This window comes from Heliconius melpomene, chromosome 17, assembly GCF_056956725.1.
Source record: "Heliconius melpomene rosina isolate 202511_hmr_F chromosome 17, ASM5695672v1, whole genome shotgun sequence".
Classification (NCBI taxonomy): Eukaryota; Metazoa; Arthropoda; class Insecta; order Lepidoptera; family Nymphalidae; genus Heliconius; species Heliconius melpomene.
In genome coordinates this window covers 5218507-5243647 of record NC_140405.1, presented here as the reverse complement: position 1 = coordinate 5243647, position 25141 = coordinate 5218507, and the positions used below count along the sequence as shown (strand labels likewise).

At 30.7% G+C, this 25141-nt stretch overlaps 1 protein-coding gene across 9 annotated transcripts in view; it reads right to left on the bottom strand.

The window, feature by feature from the left end:
- Positions 1-4197: 4197 nt before the first annotated feature.
- The window catches only part of rdgA (retinal degeneration A), a 111506-nt gene continuing 90562 nt past the window's right edge, over positions 4198-25141 (bottom strand). For 5 of the 9 annotated variants that reach the window (XM_085201037.1, XM_085201038.1, XM_085201033.1 and 2 more), the window contains 17 exons: positions 24912-25115; positions 22672-22749; positions 22399-22528; positions 22012-22318; positions 20376-20544; positions 18465-18681; positions 15586-15778; positions 14973-15075; positions 14345-14535; positions 13866-13963; positions 11573-11698; positions 11049-11334; positions 10023-10256; positions 9403-9450; positions 9190-9253; positions 8606-8927; positions 4198-7922 (listed from right to left, as the gene is read on the bottom strand). In XM_085201037.1, coding sequence (XP_085057163.1) covers positions 7873-7922; positions 8606-8927; positions 9190-9253; positions 9403-9450; positions 10023-10256; positions 11049-11334; positions 11573-11698; positions 13866-13963; positions 14345-14535; positions 14973-15075; positions 15586-15778; positions 18465-18681; positions 20376-20544; positions 22012-22318; positions 22399-22528; positions 22672-22749; positions 24912-25115 — 2820 coding nt within the window. In that variant the 3' untranslated portion in view covers positions 4198-7872. Of the gene's footprint in view, positions 7923-8605; positions 8928-9189; positions 9254-9402; positions 9826-9857; positions 9946-10022; positions 10257-11048; positions 11335-11572; positions 11699-13865; positions 13964-14344; positions 14536-14972; positions 15076-15585; positions 15779-18464; positions 18682-20375; positions 20545-22011; positions 22319-22398; positions 22529-22671; positions 22750-24911; positions 25116-25141 lie in introns of those variants that run through there. The other 4 variants (XM_085201039.1, XM_085201036.1, XM_085201035.1 and 1 more) reach the window with 3 other exon arrangements.

Sequence of the window (25141 nt, the reverse complement as noted above, 5' to 3'; positions counted from 1 at the left end):
ATGGAGTTATTATTAAAGCTCCTTCTCACATCCACGCAATCTTTAAAAGATATCGCCTTGACAGATGGACAAAGTGTTTCATTTAGTTGTCTTTTATGAATATCAAGAACCATCGTAACGCAATTTTAAAGTATTGAGATGTTATTGCAGTAGTATCTGATTTTTTGAGTATACACCTATCCCTCGATTTACACGGTACTTTTTTACATGTTTTCGCTTTTACACGGTTTTCCAAATAAGTTTTTTTTTGTTTTTATCGCACTCTACTAAATGATTTAATTTTCCATATTCGTTCCAAATTACAAGTGAGTGCATAATTTAGATTATTATGAATTAACGGCTGTGATTAAAATAAAATTTAGAGGGGAAAATGCGGGAAATTTTGGAGATAAATGATGGCAGTTTACCAAATAGATTTAATTAAAATAAAAATATTAAAACATTTTAATTTGAATAAAAATTAATTATTAAACTTTTGTTAAACAGTCTAGTTATGGCGAATTAAAACAACTGGTTGGTGGTGTACACCTAAAAATATTGAAAAAACAACTGTTAAATAGCAAAATTATGCATTTTCTGCAAGCTTCTCGATTTACACGATTTTGACTTGAAAATTTTTAATTTTCGATTTACACGTTTTTCTCAGGAACATATCTACCGTGTAAATCGAGGGATAGGTGTATTTACTTCTTAATCTTCAGTCTGGGGTTGGGCTCTACCAACATGCATTGACTCTACAATGGACGGAAGTTTGAGTACGGATTGTTCTTTGAGAAAAGTTTTAAAGTAAATATTGATTTTAAGCTTTTCACATTGATTATTATTGGGTTATCATGGACCCAAATTACCAAGTTTTCTTTTAATTAGTATTGTTATTTATATGTAGGTAGGTATATATAATATTGTAAAAATCAGTTTTATCTATTGAGCACTGTTATAGATATTGTATATATGTTTGATAGATTTATTGTTATTTCATAATCATTAAAATCAGTAAGCAATATAAATTATTTTCAATTAGTTACGTCATATGCGCACCCATCAATTTAGATAAGTTGCTTGTGAAAGACAAACACGCCCCCGGTACATGATAAAGTATAATGTAATAGGTCTAATCTATCTAGACATATATTTTAAGTTTTTATTTTCAGATATATTGAATATAATAATACTTTTTTATATTTTTTAGGTCCATTTCTCACCTTTATCATAATCAGCCCGTCTTTATTAACACGTGGACTAGATGGGCCTCGTTAATAGCTTTCTACGATTAGATAGGTGTCAGTATAATTTGACCACGTATATATAATTTATTTTAAGTTGCGTGAATTAAATCCATGGATATATTGTACTATTATATTATCTTTATCTACCCTGCTTTAGCAGATGTAAGACATTTCGCTATCCGCTCCCAATTTTGAGACATTCCGAGTTGTGCCAAACGCCACGCCGAAATCTGATATACTACCATATACCACTTGTGGGCATCATATTTAGATATTTTACTTATTTTTGTATTTCATACTCATAAATTATATAGTTTATATGTTACATATGTTAGATATAAACTATATAATTTATACTGCGAGATTACGTTTAAAGTAAAAAAAACATTATAAATACAAGTAGATGCTTGTATTTTGTTTTTTTTTAAACATAAAATGAATACCTACTAGGTATGTTTCAAACTCTTAGAACTCTGAGAGAGAATATTAGAAAATAATGTTTTCAAAAAAAGGATTTTCGTTACCAAATCATTTTTAATTAATAATTAAAATTGCGTAGCGAGGATTTTTAAAATTACGAAATGTATTATATTACAACCGTACAGCTGTACGACCGACTGTTTGGCCTTAATTATTCATTTATTCAAAATGAGGGCGCCGAAATTTTTAGGACGAGAACCTTATACTTATATTTATTTATTTTATATCGCATAAATTTTGTAAACTTAAATATTAAACTACGAAATAATTAAAATACTTTCATCGGAATCTAAAATTCGGCATTGTGATATTTTGCAATGTCATCCCTTATTGTACCGCCGACATCATTGTGTCAAAAAGTTCTTGAATGCGGGTAGAAAGAAACTTTATCAGAAAATTGTATGAATATCAGAGATCGGATAATCAGAAATACTTTGCGGCGAAGGTCAGATTCCATTAGCTTAACAAGCCGTCTTCTCGCGTATTAGCTCTTCTAACGAAATACGGATAAAGGTTCACTGAATAAATTATTGTATTCTACCTCCGTCAGGATTTACCTGACACGTTGAGAAATTAGTTTGTATGTTTGATTGAAACAATTTATGATTGAAATTGATATCTTTGGTAATAATATTTCTTAAAATTTAATAACACTACATACTTAAATATTTATACGGCAGGATTCGATCACTGTCTATCCGTCTATAGACGTAAATATAGAGTATAGAAATAGACCTGATGTAATTGTATTAGGCATATTGCCTATATCCAATGTTACTTTTTTATTTAATATACGCCTAAATAAAAATAATATTTTTTAGGTAAAAAGAAGTTGTCAACTAAATGTTATAATTAAAATCAAAAATACAGGGACTGTAAATATAAAGAAAAACAGTTTTCTGTGCTGTTGAAATAGCACAATTATAAAATACTGGGAAACTTAACCGTCTACATGAGGGAATGTTCAAGAGCAAATAGATTGATCTATATTAAATTTAAGTTATGCACGTGCCCCTCACTTGTCGTCTACAAAAACCGTAGAATTTTCGATTTGATTCAATACAGAAATGAATAAAAAAATAAGTATTTGAATTTAATGTCTCTTTCAGCTAAACTAGATAGATTGTATTATTAAAAAATACAGAATAGTGAGGAAGCAAACAACGTTGCAGTAATATCATAGGTATGTTATTATTTGTATAACAATGAATGGACATATATTTGTAATACCTACACAATCGTTTCAATTGTGTATTTATTCTTATTTTATTTGTCGAACTTTCATATAAAACTTATGTGGAATACCATACAGCCATACCTTCATTTTTGTTATTAATTAGCATTTATAATATAATAACATATGGATAATTTAATCTTATCTAATTTAGATTAAAAATGAATTCAATTATATATCTTTAATAATACCCACCACGAATGGGCCATAAGCACTGCACGTCTTTTTCATACTAATAATTAATTAATTAATTATCGGTTGACGTGTAAAGTGATTGTATAACGTACCTATAAGTATATTATTAAAAGATATGCTTTATTGCCATCGTTGCATTTAAATATATTTCTTTCTTTTCTTTCTTTCTTCTTCTTATTACAAAAGTATAGACGAAAACTTAAGAAAATAAAGTTTTTTAAATGAAATCTATAGAAAAAAATGATTTAAAATTTATGTAGCGATTGTAAATGATTTAATTATATTATAAAAATAGGAAAAAATTTGAGGAGAATAAAATTATGTTTATGTCATGATTTTGGAAATCCTACTCGTAGATGAAAAAGGGGCTACCAGCGGCAATATCTTAATTATGTTATTGAGATATAGCAAAAAGATGTCATTGTAGCGCAGTTATGGGTTCGATTACCATTCGGCGTATGAACAAAAAAATATATAAATGCGAGTTAAACTCTCGTAGCCTTCTGTGTAAAGTTTGTTTGTGGTAATTTTTAAAAAGCATATAATATAAAGGAATTCTCCAATTATAGAGGAAACCTATTGAATGTATTGACTACTGTTGACTTGTGTTAGCTGTTGGTAATTATTAATTTTCACTTTATATCATTAATTAATTACTTATTGTAGAGATTTGACGTAATATATTCAGACTAAACTAATAACATATCTTTTCATCTTACTATTTACATAATATTATTGATTATTAATTATTAACATTATAATGCTCATGTTGAGGCCAGTCGTGGGGCAGGAGCAGTATGACAGTAAATGCGACAGGTTGTGGATTCAAACCTCATTTTTCATTTTCTCCATTATATTTTCATTTCATCTCTCTGGTTTCGAGACGAGAAGCGTGACGTTTAGATCTGCCACTCAACACAATACAGCAGAAAATGGAGCACTGATGTATCTTAAGTAGAAATAAAATAGCACTTAATGTTGTACTAGACGATTAGCTATTTGCAAGTGGATGGGATTTTTAAGGTTCTATGTTTATAGCAAAAAAATAAATAAAAATACATATTATTTTATGATTTATTTATTGTTGGGAGTGTATTTCATCGTATAGATTTATTTAAAATAGTGTTTATTGAGTGCAAAAATAAGTATGTCATAGAGAAACTTAGTGCTCTCAAAATTCTATGAATGTTAAATTTTATTACATCTTTATATTATAGTTTGCTTCCTTGAGTATTCACGCCTTGAATGAATTAAGAAAGGACGAAAGACAAAAGTTATATTATAAACGTTATATTAATTTTATTTTTTAAATATTATGAGGATAACAAAAACAAGACGTAAATACTTATTGAACACGTGTGAATTTTAATGCAAGTAATTCATATAAGAACAGTACGGTTAACAAGTTGACCGCCCTGAAGTTAGCTGTAGGCGGCTGCGCAGATTTGATTTTAGGATTTGCATAAGAAATGCGCAATAGCTCAGAAAATCCAACTTCAGGGCGAATTGTTGACCGTACTGCAAGATATATAAAAAAAACTTTTAAAAAACTCGATTATAACTTACATAATCCAATGAGTACTAAGGAAACCTATAGAATAACAACAACATGTAACATTTTGCTATCATAAATTAAACAATAAATAAACAACTTGAATCACTGTAAGTCATACCTACTTTCTTTCATTATTTTAACAAATCACACCTTGCTCAACAAGATATGCCCCCTGACTTTCACTTGCAATATTATTTAGGTACTTGTACTTCATTTTTAAGCATACTGAAAATCAGAGTCGTTTTGAATTGCAATACATAAGAAACTCTCAATTGTTTATAAATAACACGATACAAAACGTTCATTTAATGATATAATGGAATGCAAAGAAAAATAATATATACGTACATAGCAAATGAATTAATATAAATAACTACCTCACCAGTTATTTTATTACATAACAATATAGAAAAACAAATAACTTGAAGATTGATAATAAAATGTTTCTATTCGATTTCAATTTTATTGTGTTAAATAATATTTACTGACATATTGTTTAAAATATAACGTCGTTTTCGTCGTTCACATTGTACTTTTCTGAATGAATGTTATATCAAACATAAAAATGACAAAAATGATGTATTTCGATAGTAATTCTACATATAATCTAGTGATATTCACTCTCCTTAAAGTCCATAAAAGTTAGAATTTGGTCGAGAAGTATACTAATAATCTAATATACGTTAAAGTAGATATTAAATCTTGATTCACGATGAAGGCCTCCAATACAATATTTACACAGACTACTAATATCTAGTAGGAAAGTATCATTAATGTATGTTTACGATTAAATTATTATAATATATTAAAGTTATCTATTAAAGTTATTTAATTAATAATTGTATTCAAATATTTCTAAAAATGGTAAGGTAAAGAGGTGTAGAAATAGGAAAATATATTTATCTCGACAAACTTCTAAAATTCATAAGATTAAATTTGATTTACGTTATAATAGCTAAAATTAGGCAATTCTTTTTTTCGTTAAAAGCTCAGTAAAATATTTATTAGAATGTAAGATAAATAAATAAATGTAGGTAAGCAAATATATTGCAGCGAAGAAAAGTTTAAATTTTCTTTTTTATAATTAATACGTCCATGTTAGTTAAATTTGCACCTACTTCAAAAATTATTTAAAAATTTAATTTAATTTTTTTTCTAACAAACTCTAAACTAATGAAAAAGATAAATATATATGAAATCCAAACGTCAACCACACGGTGCACTAAATGTTATCTTATCGTTAAATCTATTTTCTACTTTGTGGAGTGTCGATTATTTGCGATAAAGCAATTATTATTAGATAAATGTTGTACAACATACGGAAAATAGAGAAACGGGAGAAATATATCTATATAATAACGACATAAAGTATACATAGACAGTATTATGGTGTACACTCGCGCTTACGATAAAAATGAACTTACTTTTTACATTAAGATCAAAATTCTCACAGCTTTGTCTTTCATTGTTCGCTTACTAGCGAATACGAGTAAATTCGTTAAACACTAAAACTATTAGGTACTCTAGTACATACGTAGAGGTAATTGCAACAGTCATAAAAATAAATATGGTACTAACGCTACAACGCGCGGGGACGACAAATGCTAAAATAATATTTAAAAGAAAAGTACACAAATCTACTGAGTGGTTATGGTTATACATGAAGTAATTGATAAGACGCGAATTTTAATATTTTATTTAGATTTTTTAATGCTTTATGTTGGAACCGAGTAACATTTATAAGGCGCCACTTCTACGCCAAAAGATTTAAAATTCGTAAAAAAATAAATATATATTTTTTAATTATGTATAAAATAATCCGAGCTATAATAGGTAACTATGATTCATTAATTTTCACATAGAAACAAAACTTTTGCTTTTTAGTTTGCGTGTTTCTTAATTATTGGAGAGAGAGAGAGAGAGAGAATGACCATAATCCCTTCGTAGATTTGGCATGAAGGATATAGACCAAACAAATATTTTATGAGGAGTACGCAAATGATACAATTATTGTTATAGCTAGGGCTACAACTTCGTTGATATTATATCAAATATACCAAGGAATCTATATTGAAGATAAGAAATAAGTTAATAAAATGAATACTAGAGGACCCCAGCTATTATTCAAATATATATGTGAATGTCTACATATATTTTTTAATGAGCCGTGAATTTTATAACAAAAAAAAAACATAATCAGATAAGGCAACACTAATTATTTATACGTCACATACGTATAAAATACGAAGCTTGAGATCATAACACTGATAAGCATGTCGATATGAACTGACGACGTTTTAATAGGCATTATTATTGCCAATAGTATCGAAACTATTATACAACAGTAAATAATTAAGTAGTAAGGCCTGTTAAAATTACAATAACCTACTAATAATAAAGACATATTATTTGATAAATATTCGTCGAGTCCCTTAAGTTAATTTTAATTATTTACACACAATATACACAACCCCACGCAGTAATTTATTATTCAAAAACTTTTCGAAAGCTGCCTACGAATTTCAAATTAAGCATTACAATTCTCTAACAAACATCCGTCCGCTCCTAAATAGATATAATGTTAAGTATACTCAAATTATCAATTGTTCAATTTATTTATTGCAATTAAAACAATTGTATAAGATGAAAATTTATTTTAGTTAGTGAATTTAGCTATTAATTGAGATTATAGCTGATATAAATTTCATACTAACAAAATGCAAAAAAAAAACATAGGTACGAGTATAACACAGATTTTAGTGTTTTAAAATATTTGAAAACGAAATTATAAATTGTCTATAAAAATAATATTAGTTGATTTGTTGCCATTTAAAAAAATATCATCTATAGAAGAATAGATACGAACCATAATCGTACTTGGCCTTATTGAAAATTATTCAATTATAAATTTTATGTGAATAAAATACTAATTCTAATGAGTTTCAATAACTTTTTATAAATTTAAATTGTGAATATTCTAAATTGTATGATATAAATGACGTAAATTTAATTATCATTTTGGTGTTCGAGTAGTTTGACTAAAATACGACAAAAACTGACGCCTTAATATTCAAAGTTAGCGTTGATTATTTTATATAATTTATAATATTTCGTATTTAATTACATAATTGATAAATATTAAACAATAGTTTAGACTTTTATAATTTGTCTATAATTTTGGTTCATACGGCTGTTTCTAGATCTTCTGATACTATCTGAAAGTGCTCTTGACCTGAAAGAAAAAAGACTATATTGTGTATATCTAAATTGTAGTACGGTATAGAGGTTCTTTTGTATGTGAAAAATATCTCAAAAAGTTTTTCTGCATAAGTTATTTTGGGATTCTTATATATTTTTAGTTTTAAAAAATAAATGCAAATATAAAATGATTTTGTAAAGAAATCTATTGATTACCGAGAGAGTTCTTTCCCTTTGGTTGTCTATTATATCTTTTAAGACTTAAGGATTCAAAGAAATAAATATAATTAACCAAAGATGCTTTCCCGAGAATTTTCTTCATGAAAAAGTATCTTAATAATTTTAATTATACAATAAAACAAAGATTTAGCAAACCAAAATATTAATGATTAAAGATAAAAAAAAAATTGTAACAATTTCAGATAGTATATCGGACATACGATTATACTTCATGAGATTATTACAATTTGTTTAATAAATCACTATATGGATTTCATGTCGAATTATTATTATCTAATCTACCTAATTCATTACATATTTTTTACATTGAAATAAAATCAAGTAATCGCGACGGTTATGGGTTCGATTCCTGCTTAACGAGACAGAGTGCAGCGATGAGTTTCGCTACTTAACACGTGTTTTCTAAAAAACACGGTTTGGATTCATTCGTCAATATGTGTCATAGAATAGAAAGATAACAAAAAAACTGATATTTACTTTCCAAGTACGCAGCCAGATCGTGATCATCCGCCCTGAGGGCCAGATGTCGAGGAGTGAGTCCATTTTGATCCTGCTTGGTTAGCGAAGCGCCCCCAGCGACCAGCATGCAGCATATCGCCCTGCGCTTGTGGGCGGCAGCTTTATGTAAAGCAGTCTGCCCCCTTTCGTTGTCCCGCATATTTAAAATCGCACTCGGAGCACTCGCTATGAGATATTTGATAATCTCTTTGTTGCCGTATCTGGCTGCGATGTGCAGCGCCGTCTGACCTGTCGCGTCGATGGACAGCAGAGAGTATCCGGCCGTGTGTAAATCTTTCATCTGCAATACACTCTATTAATAAATTTAAATTGAAATTTATATAATTAAAATTTAAAGTTTAATTAAAATGTTTCGTAATAATAATTTTCAAGTGTAAATTAAATGAATAATCTTTAGAAGCTTGCTTCTATTGTCAAATCATTAATTTATTAGACGTCAGGAAAATTACATTAAAATAATAGAATAGGTAAACACGGCCTTAGTGAGTTTCTAATCGAATTATAAAGGATTCGAAGAAGAAAAGGTTATTGTTTACGCGTACCATTTTCAAGTCACCGATTTTAGCCGCTTTGAGAAGCGCGTCGGTCGTTTTCTCCAGTAATTTTCTGAAACAATACCAACGTTTAAATATCCTTCTATTGTATATTGCGCATATAATAAATAACGTGGTTATATTTAAAACTAAATATTACTCTAACGTGTACTTAAAAAAAGAACTTAAAGACTACAATATTACTACAGAAATACATCTCACCTACAGCCAAACACTTCTTGATCAAATCCAAATAGTTTTTCATGAACGCTGCATGCAATAGAAGAAAGAAGACATAGAGTGCAGATTAAAGATCTGGACAAGAGTGCTTTGAGCTTCATTACGAGTGCGCTATACCAAACCGTATCTACTCGTTTAAAATTAATAGTCATTACATTTTCTATTTAATATTTAAGTAGTGCCTAACATTTGTTGGTAGCAGTGATAGCACTCTCAAAAAAAAAAGACTATTATTTTGAAGACTACAGAAAAATAAAAGTATACAGATTTATTATTATTAAATCTAAAAAAAAATCATGCCAGGACGTTACAATTTGATGGAAAATGGCGCCAGAACATAAGCGTCGTGTCTAAGTGAGTTCACGCTTCACGATTCAAATCATAAATTATATATGTAGCCTATATGTGATTCAAAATATATATGTATGTAAATATATATGTGATTCAAAACTACGGAGCAAATCTTTATGTTAGCTATCTATTCATAAATTTATGTAATATACAGTCCTCGTTTTGCGTTCGAGCCTAGAAGATAGGAAAGATATAGTAAGTTCATTGTGTGTTTGTAAATTATTAAGGTTATAGTGTCAGCTAATACTTACGTTTTGAATCTTGCAATGGAATCCCGATTGGGTGGATGGTCTTTAGACACGGGTGGACTGGTACAAAGTGGTGGGGAATTACTATCTTGAATGGATGGAATTTTTGATGGTTGAGGGGATGTTTTGGAGGGCAGGAGGGACATTTTAGAGGCGGAGGGAGGCATCCCCGAAGGTGGCGTTTGAGGTGTGAGTAATTCCTCTGATGTACGCGCGGGACTGCCGAACCCGGATTCACTGTTAAACAAAATAATTTGTGAATAGTTTTCACTTGAGAATTCATCATTCTCTCGTAACACGTGTAGAATATTTGGGTATATATATATATATGAAAATAATGTATTACGTGTCCTTTGAAGTTCACATAATATAAAAATGGAAAGGAATCACATCTATCCTAACATAGAAACAGAAATACCTTTTATAAAATATAGATGTAAGAAAAATTATGATCAAAGAACAGGAAGCTACCTAATTTCAACATTTTTAAACAAAACAAGGAAGCGAAGCCAAATTGACTTGACGTACCCGTGATCGCATCATTGCGGTGATCTAATCTCTAGTTAATTGTATATTCGAGATATGCCGATAAACGTAACAGGATAAACATAATTACTTTCTACGTAAATGATATAATAAGGTGCACGTGTTTATACAGTTTTTTTCGCTTCACGCTATATCCCGTACACAGCAGAAGTAGAAAGGTGATATAACACTTCGTTCCGCAATCTCCGCGCCGTAGTGGCGGAACTCAACGCTACGCTTTAACAGAACGAGGACATAGAATATGAAATAATTCATTCCCCCAAGTGAGAATCGAACCCATAACAGTCGCGTTTACATTCACAAGTTGTACCGTTGTATTATAATGGTTTAGCTATGTAATATGTATGTTTAAACAGATAAATTTTTTTAAAATAATATAATATATTGTAACGAATTAATGATTGTGTGCTAAAAATAATAAATAGATGACTTATTATTTGTATCTATAATTTCATACTAAACTTTTAAGTTCTTTATTCTTACCTTGCATGTGATTCTGGCACATCCAAAGAAACGCCAGCACTGGGTGTATCGACACTCTGAGATATATCTAAGGATACGGATAGACCAGTGGTCGTATCTAAGGATACCGATGGTCCGGTGCGGTCGAGGGACGCCGTCGCCGTCGTCTCGGGGTGGGCCGTGGACTCCGTGTCGGGGGTGAGGGGCGCCGCATCCAGGATATAGATATTCTCATGTGCTATATCAATCGGATAATGCAGATTTTCCTGTGCTTTGTCGATTCGAAAGAAGCGCTCTGCTGTCACCGCTAAAAATGGTGTTTTTTTTAATATGTTATATATTCTTATTATTAAATGTAAGTTCAATACTAAACTATTTTACATATAGAAAAAAAACTTTATATGTATCTACAATAAATTATATTTACAAATATATTTTCAACTGACAACTCAAAATCGACGCCTTTAAAACTTGCGCTAAAATATCTTTTTCTCAAATACGAGACTCCGAAGGTAACAAAGAATATAATAAGAGCTGGTACTCACAATCGACGAACCACCAGTCAACGAGGTTGGAGTATGTTTGAGATTCTTTGATCATGTTTTGAATGAGAGTTCGCATTTGTTCCAAGTCGGCCGCCGGATTCACTTCCAAAGTGCCAATCCGTTCCGCTACAACACACGAAATACGAAAATAATTTCTCAATTTTGCTTTCGTTTATATTCCACAGATGATTTATTTCAGGGATATTCATTTTTAGAAAAGTGCTTTGTGATTAGCTTTAGAAAATTAAATTAAAATCTGTATATTAAGAAACATATTAAGTACCTATCACGTAAATGGCATTTAAAATTGAGATTGTACCTACTTATTTTAAATAGGTTAATTGTCTTATCAATTCTATAAAGAATAAATGCAAATTTAAGTTAAGATTTGTTGTTACATAGTATAATAGAAAATTTTAGTACATCCTCATGTGAAACATGACTAAACGGTAATAGTCTTACAATAAATAAAAGATAAAAGGTTGTTTTTAGTAAGAATATTTTCAAGTAATAGATTTTACCTTCCTTTGTAAAGATAATAACATTAGATACATACTTTATTCACAAAAATCCTTTACAGTATCTCAGGTGAGAAAAAACAGGAGGTGGAACACATTTTAAGTGCTATTCAAGTACAAAAAGGCGAAAATGCTATTAAATATATAAAAATATTATTTTGAAAGTACAAAAGCAATGCTTATATCTAATAAACAGTATTATATTTCAATTGTATAAATTCATTTGCATACTACTATCTTCTATATATATAAAAGGACTTGTCCTCACTGACTGAGGTAAGACGCACGCACAGCCGTAACCGTTGATGGTAGACACGTGAAATTTGGGCAGATGTTTACTTTCGTAATCTGGACATCCACTAAGAAGGGATTTTGAAAAATGTTTACCCTAAAGGGGTGAAATAGGGGTTCAAAGTTTGTATGAAAAAAAAATTAAATCGGCACCTATTTTTATAAAATTTGGAAATCAGACTCTTAAAAGTATTTAATTGAACACATGTTTTATGGTTTTCTAGAATTATTCCCCTAAGGGTGCAAATAAGGGGTTGAAAGTTTGTATGGAAAAATCTTTAAATCGCCATCGATTTTTATAAAATTTGAAATTTAGACTCTTAAAAATATTTAATTGAACATGTATTTCATGGTTTCCTAGAATTCACCCCCTAAGGGTGCAAATAAAGGTTTGAAAGTTTGTATGGAAAAATCTTTATATCGCCACCGCCACCAAATTTGAAATTTAGACTTAAAAATATTTCATTGAACATGTGTTTTATAGTTTATTATAATTCACCACTAAGGGTACAAATAAGCAGGCGAAGCTGCGCGCGTGCGCTAGTCTTATATATGCGTAAAGAAAGAAATTTAGTACTTAAAACCTAAATTTATTTAATGTAATATAACCTTAAATATTTTTTTTAGCTTATCGCTGTATCTCCCATGTAGCTGGGTAACCTAATGTTGAGACACTTCATTTCCCACTTTCTGCCGAATTCTGGAATCATCTCGACACCAGAGCGGAGAAATACAAAATATTAAATATTATATTCGTTAAATGAGAATCGAATCCACAACCTGTCACATTTATAGTCACACACTTGGGCCCCTGTGCCACGACCCATACAATCTATAAAGGTAAATAAAAAAAATCTGTGGGTATTATTGGAGCATATTACTATCATAGATTGCCCGATAGCGCTCAATCAGCTAAATTGATTACGAATTTCTGATTGTGGAAGTTTACAATTACGTAGATTAAGTCTATGTTTGTTTATCCAATATTTTTACTGGTTTATCGACATTATCTCATTAACTTTGATGTCAATGAATATTTTGTAGCAATTTCAGTTATGGTAATAAAAATTTATGTATTTTTATACCAACTTAAATAATAATTATAATTTAAAATCATTTAAAAATCCTTTTTAGGAAAAATGTCACACTCATGCATATGTAAATCATTAATAATATATGTTTTTTTTCGGTTTTGTTCTTTTTTTCGCATGCAGCAGGCAGCAGAGGAAACCTAGAGTACCCAGACAATTCATTGTCTTTCCGTCCAATATATTCAGTGGTGCAATTTAAGGCCGCGTTTTGTCTACTAGAGATGGGAAATGAAAATATTTTATCCACCTAAGAAGCGATCGAACCCACAACCAACGTGTTCACAGCCAGACGCTAGCCCATCGCGACGACGGCCTAATATTAGGTATACAAGAAAATAAAAACAAACAATTGAAAGAAATTTCAGTAACCCAAATATAAATTGTGTATTTTACCTGTTTTAGCCAACAAATCTTTGTCGTAATGATGGCGCTCGTAGTCCACCATTGTTATGAGGTTCACGGTGAGGGCGAGTTTGTCCAGCGTTGTTTGTCTAAAAATATATCTTTTCTTTTTTATCTAACAAAATAAATCGTTCGTATTTTCGCTAACAAATGTGAAAAATGTTTTTGTTTTTGTTATTGTTATTAGTTAGATAATAATAAGTTTAATAAATTATTTTTTTTCTTATAGTAGATAAGTATACCTACTATATATTTAGTTTCTAAATATTTTCTAGTATATTCCTTATTTGGCAAAGTAACCAAGGATATTATTTTATGAATAAAATTGTTTGACAAAGATCGAATCTACAACTATTTTGTTCACTTCATGCTTCTCTCAGATTTTTCTTCAGCTTTACGCTGTATACATAGACAGAGAGAGCCTAGTGTGAAGACAATATATATTCTTATATAATTTCTCCAGTACTTACGGCACAAGGACTCTGCCGGGTTTCTTCTTAGCCAGCATAATGGCCTGGTTGAGCCTGCACAGCGTGATGACGGACGGCGCCAGTCTGCACGCCTCCCCGTCCACTTGCATGGGGATCACTTTAGTAGTTACTATCTTGGCCGTTTTACACTGCGTGATACAAGTGCCGTGGCCGCCCGCTTGGAGCAAAGGCTGAAAGAGATAACAAAATTAAATCTGCTTCATGCTGTATCCAGCATAAAGCATAGTGAGCAAAGGGAACCTAGTATTGAGACTTTCCGTCGAATTTTTTGAACTGAATTTTTGCCTTGGTGCCAGAGCGAAAAAATGAAAATATTAATAAATAATAATTCATTCCCTCGAATGGGGATCGAACCCATAATCGTCGGAGTTACACTTACACCTTTGTGCCACGAGGGCCTCTGAAAGTATTATCGTGTACAATATTTAATAATGCTTCGTCAAATATGGTAATTTAATAATAAACGATACTTGAATATTAATTAGGTAGGAGCTTTTTTTTTTTCCTTCTGAATATACATAGGTATATTCTATTTTTGATAATATGGATTACTAAGCAAATTACAAAAAATAGATAATATATAAAATATATAATCTATGTATCATACCAATTGATACGTGGTCAATCCCACAACTTCTATTAGGCCGTCTTCAGTCGAGGGTTCGGAAGTGCCCATTGATTTGTTCCAAGGGTGAGTTCCACCCCCGTAGCTATAGCAAAACAAAAAAACGACTAATAATATAAAATACCGGTAATGTTGGCCTGTCTACTATAAAATAAACTATATATCAATATAATAAGAACTCTTTAGTATATAATTTTTTCATTACAGACCACTATTATAAATATTTTAATAGCCTCTAGTGCTTTGCTTTAGTAAGTTCATTCTCATTTAAGTGAGCGCGGTCTCTACAAATACCGTAAACCTAATTTTCCTTTGATTATGTCACAACATCTTAGTGCAGGCCATGGCTCAGTCTATTCAATAATTAATACTGTTATTAAATACATCAGGTAATTTAAATTAAGTAAAAATCTAATTAAATCAACTTCACGCTGTACTCCACAGTAGGGAAGGCAGAGGGAACATAAGGTTGAGACACTCCGTTCACCACTTTCAGCTGAATTATGAAAGCATTGGGTGTTGAGTGGCGGAACTCAACACAAATACAACATTAATTTTGTGTAAGTAGTGTAAGTGCATAATTTTATTAACATACCTTGGAATGTTTAAGAATACTATAGCGTGGACTTTATGCTCTCTTAGTACAGGTGTGAAGTCTTTCCCGTCACATTCCATAGTGACGAAATCAGCAAGACCCTTCCATTTCCGCTGCATCAAGTCCTTGCCACCGGCGGTTCCGTAAAACAACTTGTTTCGTATACGAGAATTGAATTTTTCTGGATGTGCCTCTAAAATATGAATATAAAAATTAATTGTTGTATAAAAAATATGCTTAATGTCTTCAATTAGATTTTAAATCTAGAAAAGGTATTATTGTTGATAGCATAATGTTTTAGATAGTTTCAATTATAATTTTAATAGAAATTACAATAAGATTTTACATAAATATGCGAAGCAATTTAGTAAAGGTTGTAGTAATCGTAGTTAGTGTTGCCACATAGTATATTCATATGCATATTTGCATTTTAACGAACGAATTGTTTCTAAAATTTTAACATTCTACTAGATTAATATTTACATTTCATAGATAGGTATCTCTATATATATATATGAACTTATATGGTTTAGTAAATGTTCATAAATTTTTATATGTAAAATGCTTTTACACTTTTATTTTCGAGGGCGTTATGGCGCTGGGGCACAAGAGTGTCAACGCGACAGTTGTGGATTTCCACTCGTAGGAATGAAATATTAAATACCTAACTAGGTAAAGCGCGGCGTTAAGTTTCGCCACTCAACACGCAATGATTTGAGAATTCACCAGAAAGTTAGGAACAGACCTGTCATACATAATTTTAATAAAAAGGCATATACAAACTACTACAATAGTGTATGTATGAATGTCTATAATATAAAAACCAAATCAGCTTCTCGCCGTATCCCGCACTAAGCAGGGTAGGCAGAGGGTACCTAGTATTAAAACATTCCGTTCTCCACTTTCCGCTGAATTCTGGAGGTATTGCGTGTTGAGTAGCGGAACTTAACGCCGCCCTTTACCTCGACACCAGAGCGAAGAAATTGAAATATACATTTTAAATAAATCTTTCATATTCTCGAGTGGGGATCGAACCCACAACCAGTCGGTTCACAGTCACATTCTTCTTCATTCTAAAATACAACATTCTATAAAAGTAAATACAACATACATTATTTAACAAACGCGATTTAAATTATAACTAAAGCATGGTTAACTAAATTTATACAAAACTACTTTGTTGGTACAAATTGTTCTACGAGTTCACCGTCATCTATATATATAAAAGGACTTGTCCTCACTGACTGAGGTAAGACGCACGCACAGCCGTAACCGCTGTGCGTAGAAACGTTAAATTTGGACGAAAGTTTACTTTTGTAATCTGGACATCCACTAAGAAGAGATTTTTAAAAATTTTAAAAAAGGGGTGAAATAGGGGTTCAAAGTTTGTATGGAAAAAAATTTAAATCGGCACCGATTTTTATAAAATTTGAAATTTAGAATTAGAATTCACCCCCTAAGAGTGCAAATAAGGGATGGAAACTTTGTATGGAAAAATCTTTAAATCGCCACCGATTAATATAAAATTTGAAATTTAGACTCTTAAAAATATTTCATTGAAAACATGTTTCGTGGTTTATTAAAATTCACCCCTAATTAAGCAAGCGAAGCTGCGCGCGTCCGCTAGTTTAATATATTTAAATACTTTAATTTGTGTTCCCGACTCCAAGGTCTCTACGAAACACGTAACTAGTTAGCAGGTCACGTCTCAATTTCCACCTTTCCACCTAAGCCCGTATAAGGTTCATACATATGTATGATATGTTAAATGTATGTAAGACTACAAAATACAACAAACGAAATATAATATAAAATAACGTTAATGTAGTATATATATAAAAGGACTTGTCCTCACTGACTGAGGTAAGACGCACGCACAGCCGTAACCGCTGATGGTAGAAACGTGGAATTTGGAAAGATGTTTACTTTCATATTCTGGACATCCACTAAGAAGAGATTTTGAAAAATGTTAGCCCTAAAGGGGTGAAATAGGGGTTGAAAGTTTGTATGGAATTTTTTTAAAAAATTTGAAATTTAGATTTTTAAAAGTATTTAATTGAACACGTGTTTCATCGTTTTCTAGAAATCTCCCTCTAAGGGTGCAAATAAGGGGTTGAAAGTTTGTATGGAAAAACCTTTAAATGGCCACTGTTTTTATAAAATTTGAAACTTAGACTCTTAAAAGTATTTAATTGAATACATATTTCATGATTTTCTATAATTCTTCCCCTAAGGGTGCAAATAAGGGGTGGAAAGTTTGTAGGTAAAAATCTTTAAAACGCCACCGATTATTATAAAATTTAAAATTAAGACTCTTAAAAATATTTAATTGAACATGTGTTTCATGGTTTTCTAAAATTCACCTCCTAGGGGTGCAAATAAGGGGTTGAAAGTTAGTATGGAAAATCTTTAAATCGCCACCGATTTTTATAAAATTTGAAATTTAGACTCTTAAAAATACTTCATTGAACACATGTTTCATGGGTTATTAGAATTCAACCCTAAATACGCAAGCGAAGCTGCGCGCGTCCGCTAGTATTAAATCAAACCCAGGATTAAGACACTCCGTTCCTCATTTTCTGTCGAATTCTGGAGGCATTGCGGGTTGACTGGCGGATCTCATCGCCGCGCTTTGCCTCGACACGTGAAGACAGAGCAAATAAATGGAAATATTAAATATTTCACTTCCGCGAATGGGAATTGAACCCACAACCTGTTTCCACTCACACGCTTGTGCCACTGCGCCACAACTGGCCTCATTAATAAATAAATCCTAGCAAGAATATACAGAATATTATTACGAAGTATTTACAACCAATCTTCATTTCCATAGAAAATTGCAAACTCTACCAACAATTGTTACGTAGCACAAAACTTACCTCTGGCTTCATGAAACTCTAGAGCTATATGCGCGTCTACGCCAAACGAGAAGTAATTGTTGACAACGTTAAGTGGCAGTTCCGGCTTGGCATTGCTGGTATCCTCTCCTGATGCAGCTTCATTCGGCTCCACTTTTAATTGCCATCGATCCAGCAGCACGGTATCACTCTCACCGATGTGAGCTAAGATCTTGGATATTGGTTCGTCTTCATATCCCTACAATTTTTTTGGAATTTTTATATTAATTTGAAATTAAGAATGACGCAAAATTATAATTATTATTCTACAGTTTCACGCTGTATCAAGCAGACCGCAGGGCAGACGGAATCTAGTGTTAGGACACTCCGTTCCCCATTTTTCACCGCATTTTCATTATGGATGCATTGCATGTTGAGAGGCGGAACTTAACGCCAAGTTTTGCCTCGAGAGCAGAGCGAAGATATGAAAATATTAATAAATCGCACCCACAACCTACGCCGTTTACAGTCACACGCTTGTGGTCCTGCGCCACGAGTGGCCTTAATCATTTTATTATGCATTATTCTGCTTGTCATGTAAGGTTTCATTTTTTATATACAGAAGTTTCATATACCTTAATATAGAAAATAGAGTATTTAATAAACTTTACAAATCTAATTAAATACTGAATACCTCAGAAATTAAAAGATACATTTTAATTTCTGCTTGAAGTAATTCTATGTTGCTCGGACTACTTCAAAAGAAATATAATTAATATTATGAAAGACTACTTCTAGATTTATGATAAATTATTTTACTTAAGAAAATTCATCTAGGAATCGGTGCTATTTAGAAATGAATTTTATGTTTATTCGATATTTCTTCTTCAAGTAATTAAATCGGCCATATGATAAATAATACTTAAATATATACCTATATAAAACAATATACACCAAAATAAATTGTTCGGCTTTAATAGATAGATATTTCTTATAAAAATTTATTATCGATATACTTAGTATAGATACAGATAATAAATATTCAAGTAGACTTTCAAAGAGCATTTAAATAAAATAAAACAACTTTTATATCACATACATACGAGTACCTACTCGTATGTCTCAATTAGACTGGAAGCAGCACTATATTGAACTGCAAAAGGATTAACGAACGTGGAAACATATATATGTGCATATCATATATATGTATGTTAATGTATTGTAAGCATTCAACAAATAAAGACAACTAAGAATTTTAATTATATTGAGAATATTATCTAAATAATATTAAAATATTATCGTAATGTATTGACAAAGTTAAGCCGTTTCTTAGACTAGCGTGCACAAACTCACAGACAAAGAGACATGATTAAAAAAAAAAAACATTTTTTCGGGTTCAATCACAATGAAAGCCCTCAAAAATAGATTTTCTTATGATACGTCTTCCATATATAGATCGCTGTCTATGACTTACAATTTTGTTATATGTGTATATTATAGGCAAATTATATAAAATCTTAACATAAATTAGAGTATAAAATTCATATGCAAAGTGAAAATTAATTAAAACGAATTGTAATATTCAATTATTTTACTCGCATCAGTCGAGCCCGAAAATATTTCAGTCTAATATTGTAAAATGAAATTACACGAAATACAATATCTATGCTGTATTATAAACGTATATATATTAAAACACGAAGTAAAGTCGTGTTCTTAGAATTTGTACTTAATGAGAATGTTCATGACAGCTCCACGTGTATATTTTTTCTTTAACTGAACATATAAATACATATACCTATATCTATTTATCTAGAAACAACTCAGATCGTATTCTCAAATAAAATTTACAACGCTTAGGACAGTTTGTCTCTCGCAAACATATCGGTTTATACACAAATGTAATACTAGAATACAAATACATCACAAATATACATATACGAGTATACTTACTCCTCCCCATCCAAGTGCTCTGGCGAGATCATTTCCAGTTCCCAACGGGAGCACTCCAACGGCTGGTCTTGAGCCGATCCGGTCGAGTACGCTCAACACCCACCCCACGGTGCCGTCGCCCCCGCAAGCTAATACTCGCAAGTTGGGGACTTTTCGGAACATCTCCAATCTACAATACAGATACTACTTAGCCTTAGCTTAGATAAACATTTGAGCATTTATAGTTGATTGTTATATTTTATATATGTAATAAATAAAACAAATAAGGAAAATGTGTTCTACGAATGTTTAATATACAATTTAGAGAAACAATTAAGATTTAACTTAGTTTTCGTGGAGTCAGTCGGCGCGTGGTATTGTCAGAAATACGAAGCTTATGGACTTACAAACTTCGTGTAAACGTTGTGAAAACTTACACTTTACTTTAATTTACTTTATAAATGAAGCACACATACTCTAGATTTTTTGGTTCTGTGAAAATAATGTTTCTAAATTATTAATGTTCATGCAACGTGAACGACTTGTAAATTTGATTTTTTAAATGTATTAATAGCATTCCTTTTGCCTGTGAAACAATTATGTGTATACTTTTAAATGTGCTTAAAAATATTAAATATTTTAAAATCTATATTTTTTAATTCAAGTAAATTTAAAAAAATATAAGAATCATGTATACATGACTGAAAGAAAACTTTTGTATAATTATTTTGTATAGTGATGATTATACTTCTACAATTTTTACAATCTATTTTTAGAGACAATAAATAGTAAGATTAATAATCAGATAAATATAAAAATTTAACCAACCATTTTTAGTTTAAAAATAGAAATTTGGAATTAAAAATGTCGAATTTGGTTGAAAAAGCATGAATTTCAAGTGTAAAATTATGATTTTGATGCGTAAAAAATTTAATTAAGAATGAAAAACCTATACAAGACAAAAGTTTAACAAATAACTATAAATAAAAGAAATTCTTTAAATATATTACATACAAGGAAAGGTAAACAGAAGATAGAAGTGTAATTAGACGCTAGTAGCTAGTAGGTATAGCATTACTCGTGAACGTAACTATAAATAACTAGAGAGGGTGTAAATTGTACACAGGAAGTTTTGTTTTTGCTGCTAGCAATAAATAAATAGACAAAGTAAATAAAATTTTTGTATTGAAGCCATATTGAGATATACGAACATTGCTAATATGTAATTTATTTACAATCTTTACTATAATATATATTTTTATCTTGCATATATGTATAAAAAATATGTAAATAAAAACTATAGGTATACAATTAAAAACAAACGAAAAATCATATGTAGGCTATGAGATCTTAGATTTTAGTTAGTATAGAAGCACAATTAATTAATTCGATGAAGACATAATGAGGCGTTCAATTATCGTTAACCTTGTGAGCGTAAGTCTTCGATTAATAGCATATGAGGTGTTTATTGCGAATGTAACAATTTGTGTTAAGGAAAAAATATGAGTTAAAAACACATATAGAATATTATTTTTTTCCATCGTAATCCCTTTTAGCAATAGCAAGACATAATTAATATAGGTACTATATCCGCATAGTAAGAAAAAAAATTCAAAAGACTTTCAATAGTAATAAATTAAAAATCGTAAGTAATTACCCAGGTCCTGGTCCACCCTGTGTGAGATCGAAAACCTGCCGTGGATTTAAAAGCCACTGAAATTTTTGTAACAATTTTGCTCCTTGATTACCTCCACTCTTCGGGTTAATGAAAACGAGCACTGGTTTCACAGTGGCAGTTGGAATTGGCTTAATTACAAACGTCTTTTGTTCTCCCTTCGAGTCTTTTCCTTTTTTCTTTGCTGTATTCTTCTTTTTTGGAGATTTTCTTAACGAGGATTTAAAGCTACCTCTTCTCGGCAATTTTACTATCCAAGATGGTGGTACGATTATATTGGATTGAATGCCTGAAAAGATTTGTTTTTATTAATACTTTTACAATTGAGTAAATTTATTATTACTATCTAAGGAATAATCTTATACATACCTAAGGAGCACTCTTCACCTATCCTCTGTAGATTAAAACAACTTTCCTTATTATGATATGCATCTTTACACCAGGAACAACTCAACGCCACGATCTCTTTAGAGCTAAACGATAATTTTGCTTGGAGAGACTGAAAACAGAATACAATTTTAATTGCTAATATTCTAATGATAACAGAGACAAAAGTGACATGAAAATTAAAAAGCAATGTTATTATAAAGAATTAGCTTTTTATATTAGCGACATAGCACATATACCCAAACTACCACCTACTTCGTCGTGTATTTCGACATTCTTGTCTACAGATGTTTGTGGTATTATGCACCAATAGCAGCAACTGCGCCGGAACGACTGACAAACAATCATGCAATAAACATGCAAACAAGTGCCAAGGTTAAACAACAAAAAATATACAATAAATCAATAATAACAGAAATCTGTAACATATTAATTAAAATAATATTATTTCAAACTTAAATCAGCACACATAAGCATATTTGTATTTTATTATAAGAAAATATTTGATTTGCTCAGCATAAATCTTCTGTTATTTATTGTTAAATCGTAACCCTAAAAATATACGAAATTATAACAACATATTATATTGCAAAATTGTACATATTTATATGTTTATCATTAATATTAATATTTATTAGCTTTTGTTTGTATAATTTTGCCTTTTTTTCTCATTTATTCTCTTCGGGATGAAACTTATAAGCTAACACCTACATGTGCCTTATTGGTCAAATATAAAATATCATAATATTGAAACTATTGCGCCACTACAGTACACCTGATAACGTAATGTATAATATTAATGAAGTTTGAGTTTTCACGTCTAGGGAGTGGAGGTGGTGTTTTTCGTGTTACATGCTAGGCGAATGAAATTTTGAACTTAGTGCGAGGGTGAGCCAGCATGTAAAAGTATCACGAAACTAAACAAACGATGCTATAATGTAACGGACTTTACGCGTTTTAGACAGTTTGCCTTAATTATTATGTATAACGTATGTTTAAGAATACGAAATTACACGGAAATATTTATTTTTTTAATTAATAACAATGGTAAGTCGTGGAATTTTAAAAGTTTTGTTTTGATGCATCACAATAGATTAGTGCTATATTCTTCTTTTTTGACAGTCACAGAAACCTTGAAATAGCCTGTGCAACTCAATTACTGCAGGAGACATTTCCATGTGGGTTATTTAAAATCACAAGTCTATATCAACAAGCCAACACCCACCTGTGTATTAAAGCAGAAAATTCTACGCTGTATGAACGAAAGTCAGCAATATTTATACAAAATGGTCATGGAAAATTTCAACAAACACGTGCGTGAAGACTATTTGTTCGGATTGTTATTCCATAAACAACCCCATACTGTTACTTATATGTACATTATAATTCAATAAAAAAATAACAATCCAAATACTAAAAATCCTGTTTTATATTTAATTCACTATCAGAATCTTGCGTAAATTTTGGGACATATATGACTTTACCATAAATATAAAGAACGCATTTACATAGAAAAAGACTGAAATATAAAATAATATTTTTCATACTTAAGTTACAAAATATTACATCAAACGCAAAAGTAAGCCCCTGAACTTTGATGTTATAGGCGGGTAAATCTGACCACAAAAGCAAACGGCTTCACTGAACTATACAATCGAAGCAGTCGGTTTACATCAAAGATGAAAACGGATTAGTAAACATTGTTGGGTCCTTACGACCTTGTTCTTTTGTAAACCTATTGTTAAAATAAATAATGCTCATTAAATAGAAAATAATAAATAAACAATGGAATAAAGATGAGAAAAAATATACTTAAGTATTTATAATTTTAATTAAATTGTTTTTCATAGTAAAACCTTTTCTTATTTAATATAAAAACCCCACAATGAGGTGAAAATTTTAAATTAGATTTGGCCGTGTAAGGCTTAGTGTATGACGTTGTACTAGAAAATTAAGTTTCCAGACGCTTTATGAATAAACATCAGAAATTACATCGTCTTCTGTTGCTAACTATAAAATTATAAAGAGTTAGAGACGATATAAAGTAAGAATAAACAGTATTGTTCTCATAATATAGTTAGGATGTTTTTTATAGAACCGTCATAATTTGAATAAAAAATAATTTATGAAAAATTTTAAGGTCAGTTATTTTTGTAAATGAAATAGATATATTACTTAACATGAAAGTAACTTTATAGATATTTTCATATTATTAAAAGACAAAACGTGTTAAAATTTTGCCGAAATAAAGATTAACCTGACAGTATAATGTAATAAGAATAACTTTTTAAAAGCTAAAACCAAAAATTCTAAAGATTTTCTAACAACAAAATATTACGTAAAGCTTATATATGAAAATTAAAGTCAATGTTTCCTCTACAAAGTTAATAAACAAACAACACAACGTGCAAATTTCTAAAACATTTATCGGTGTTTATTAACAAAAAGGTCACACAACATAAATATAATACGATATTTGGAATTGAAGGTGTTACCTTGCCGCAAGCTTTGCACTTGCCCTTCTCGGAGCGGCGGTGGGCCCAGTGGTGATGAGTGAGGGTCTGCTCCCGGTACTGACGGACTCCCACGTCCCGGAATGTGGGCTTGCAGGTGAATTGAACACGGTCTATCAAGATGTCGATACAGGCTGTGTGCGCGACTATTTTGCAAGCTGAACATTTCATTCGAGCCCCGTGTTTCTGTGTGGAAAGAATTTTCTTATTTA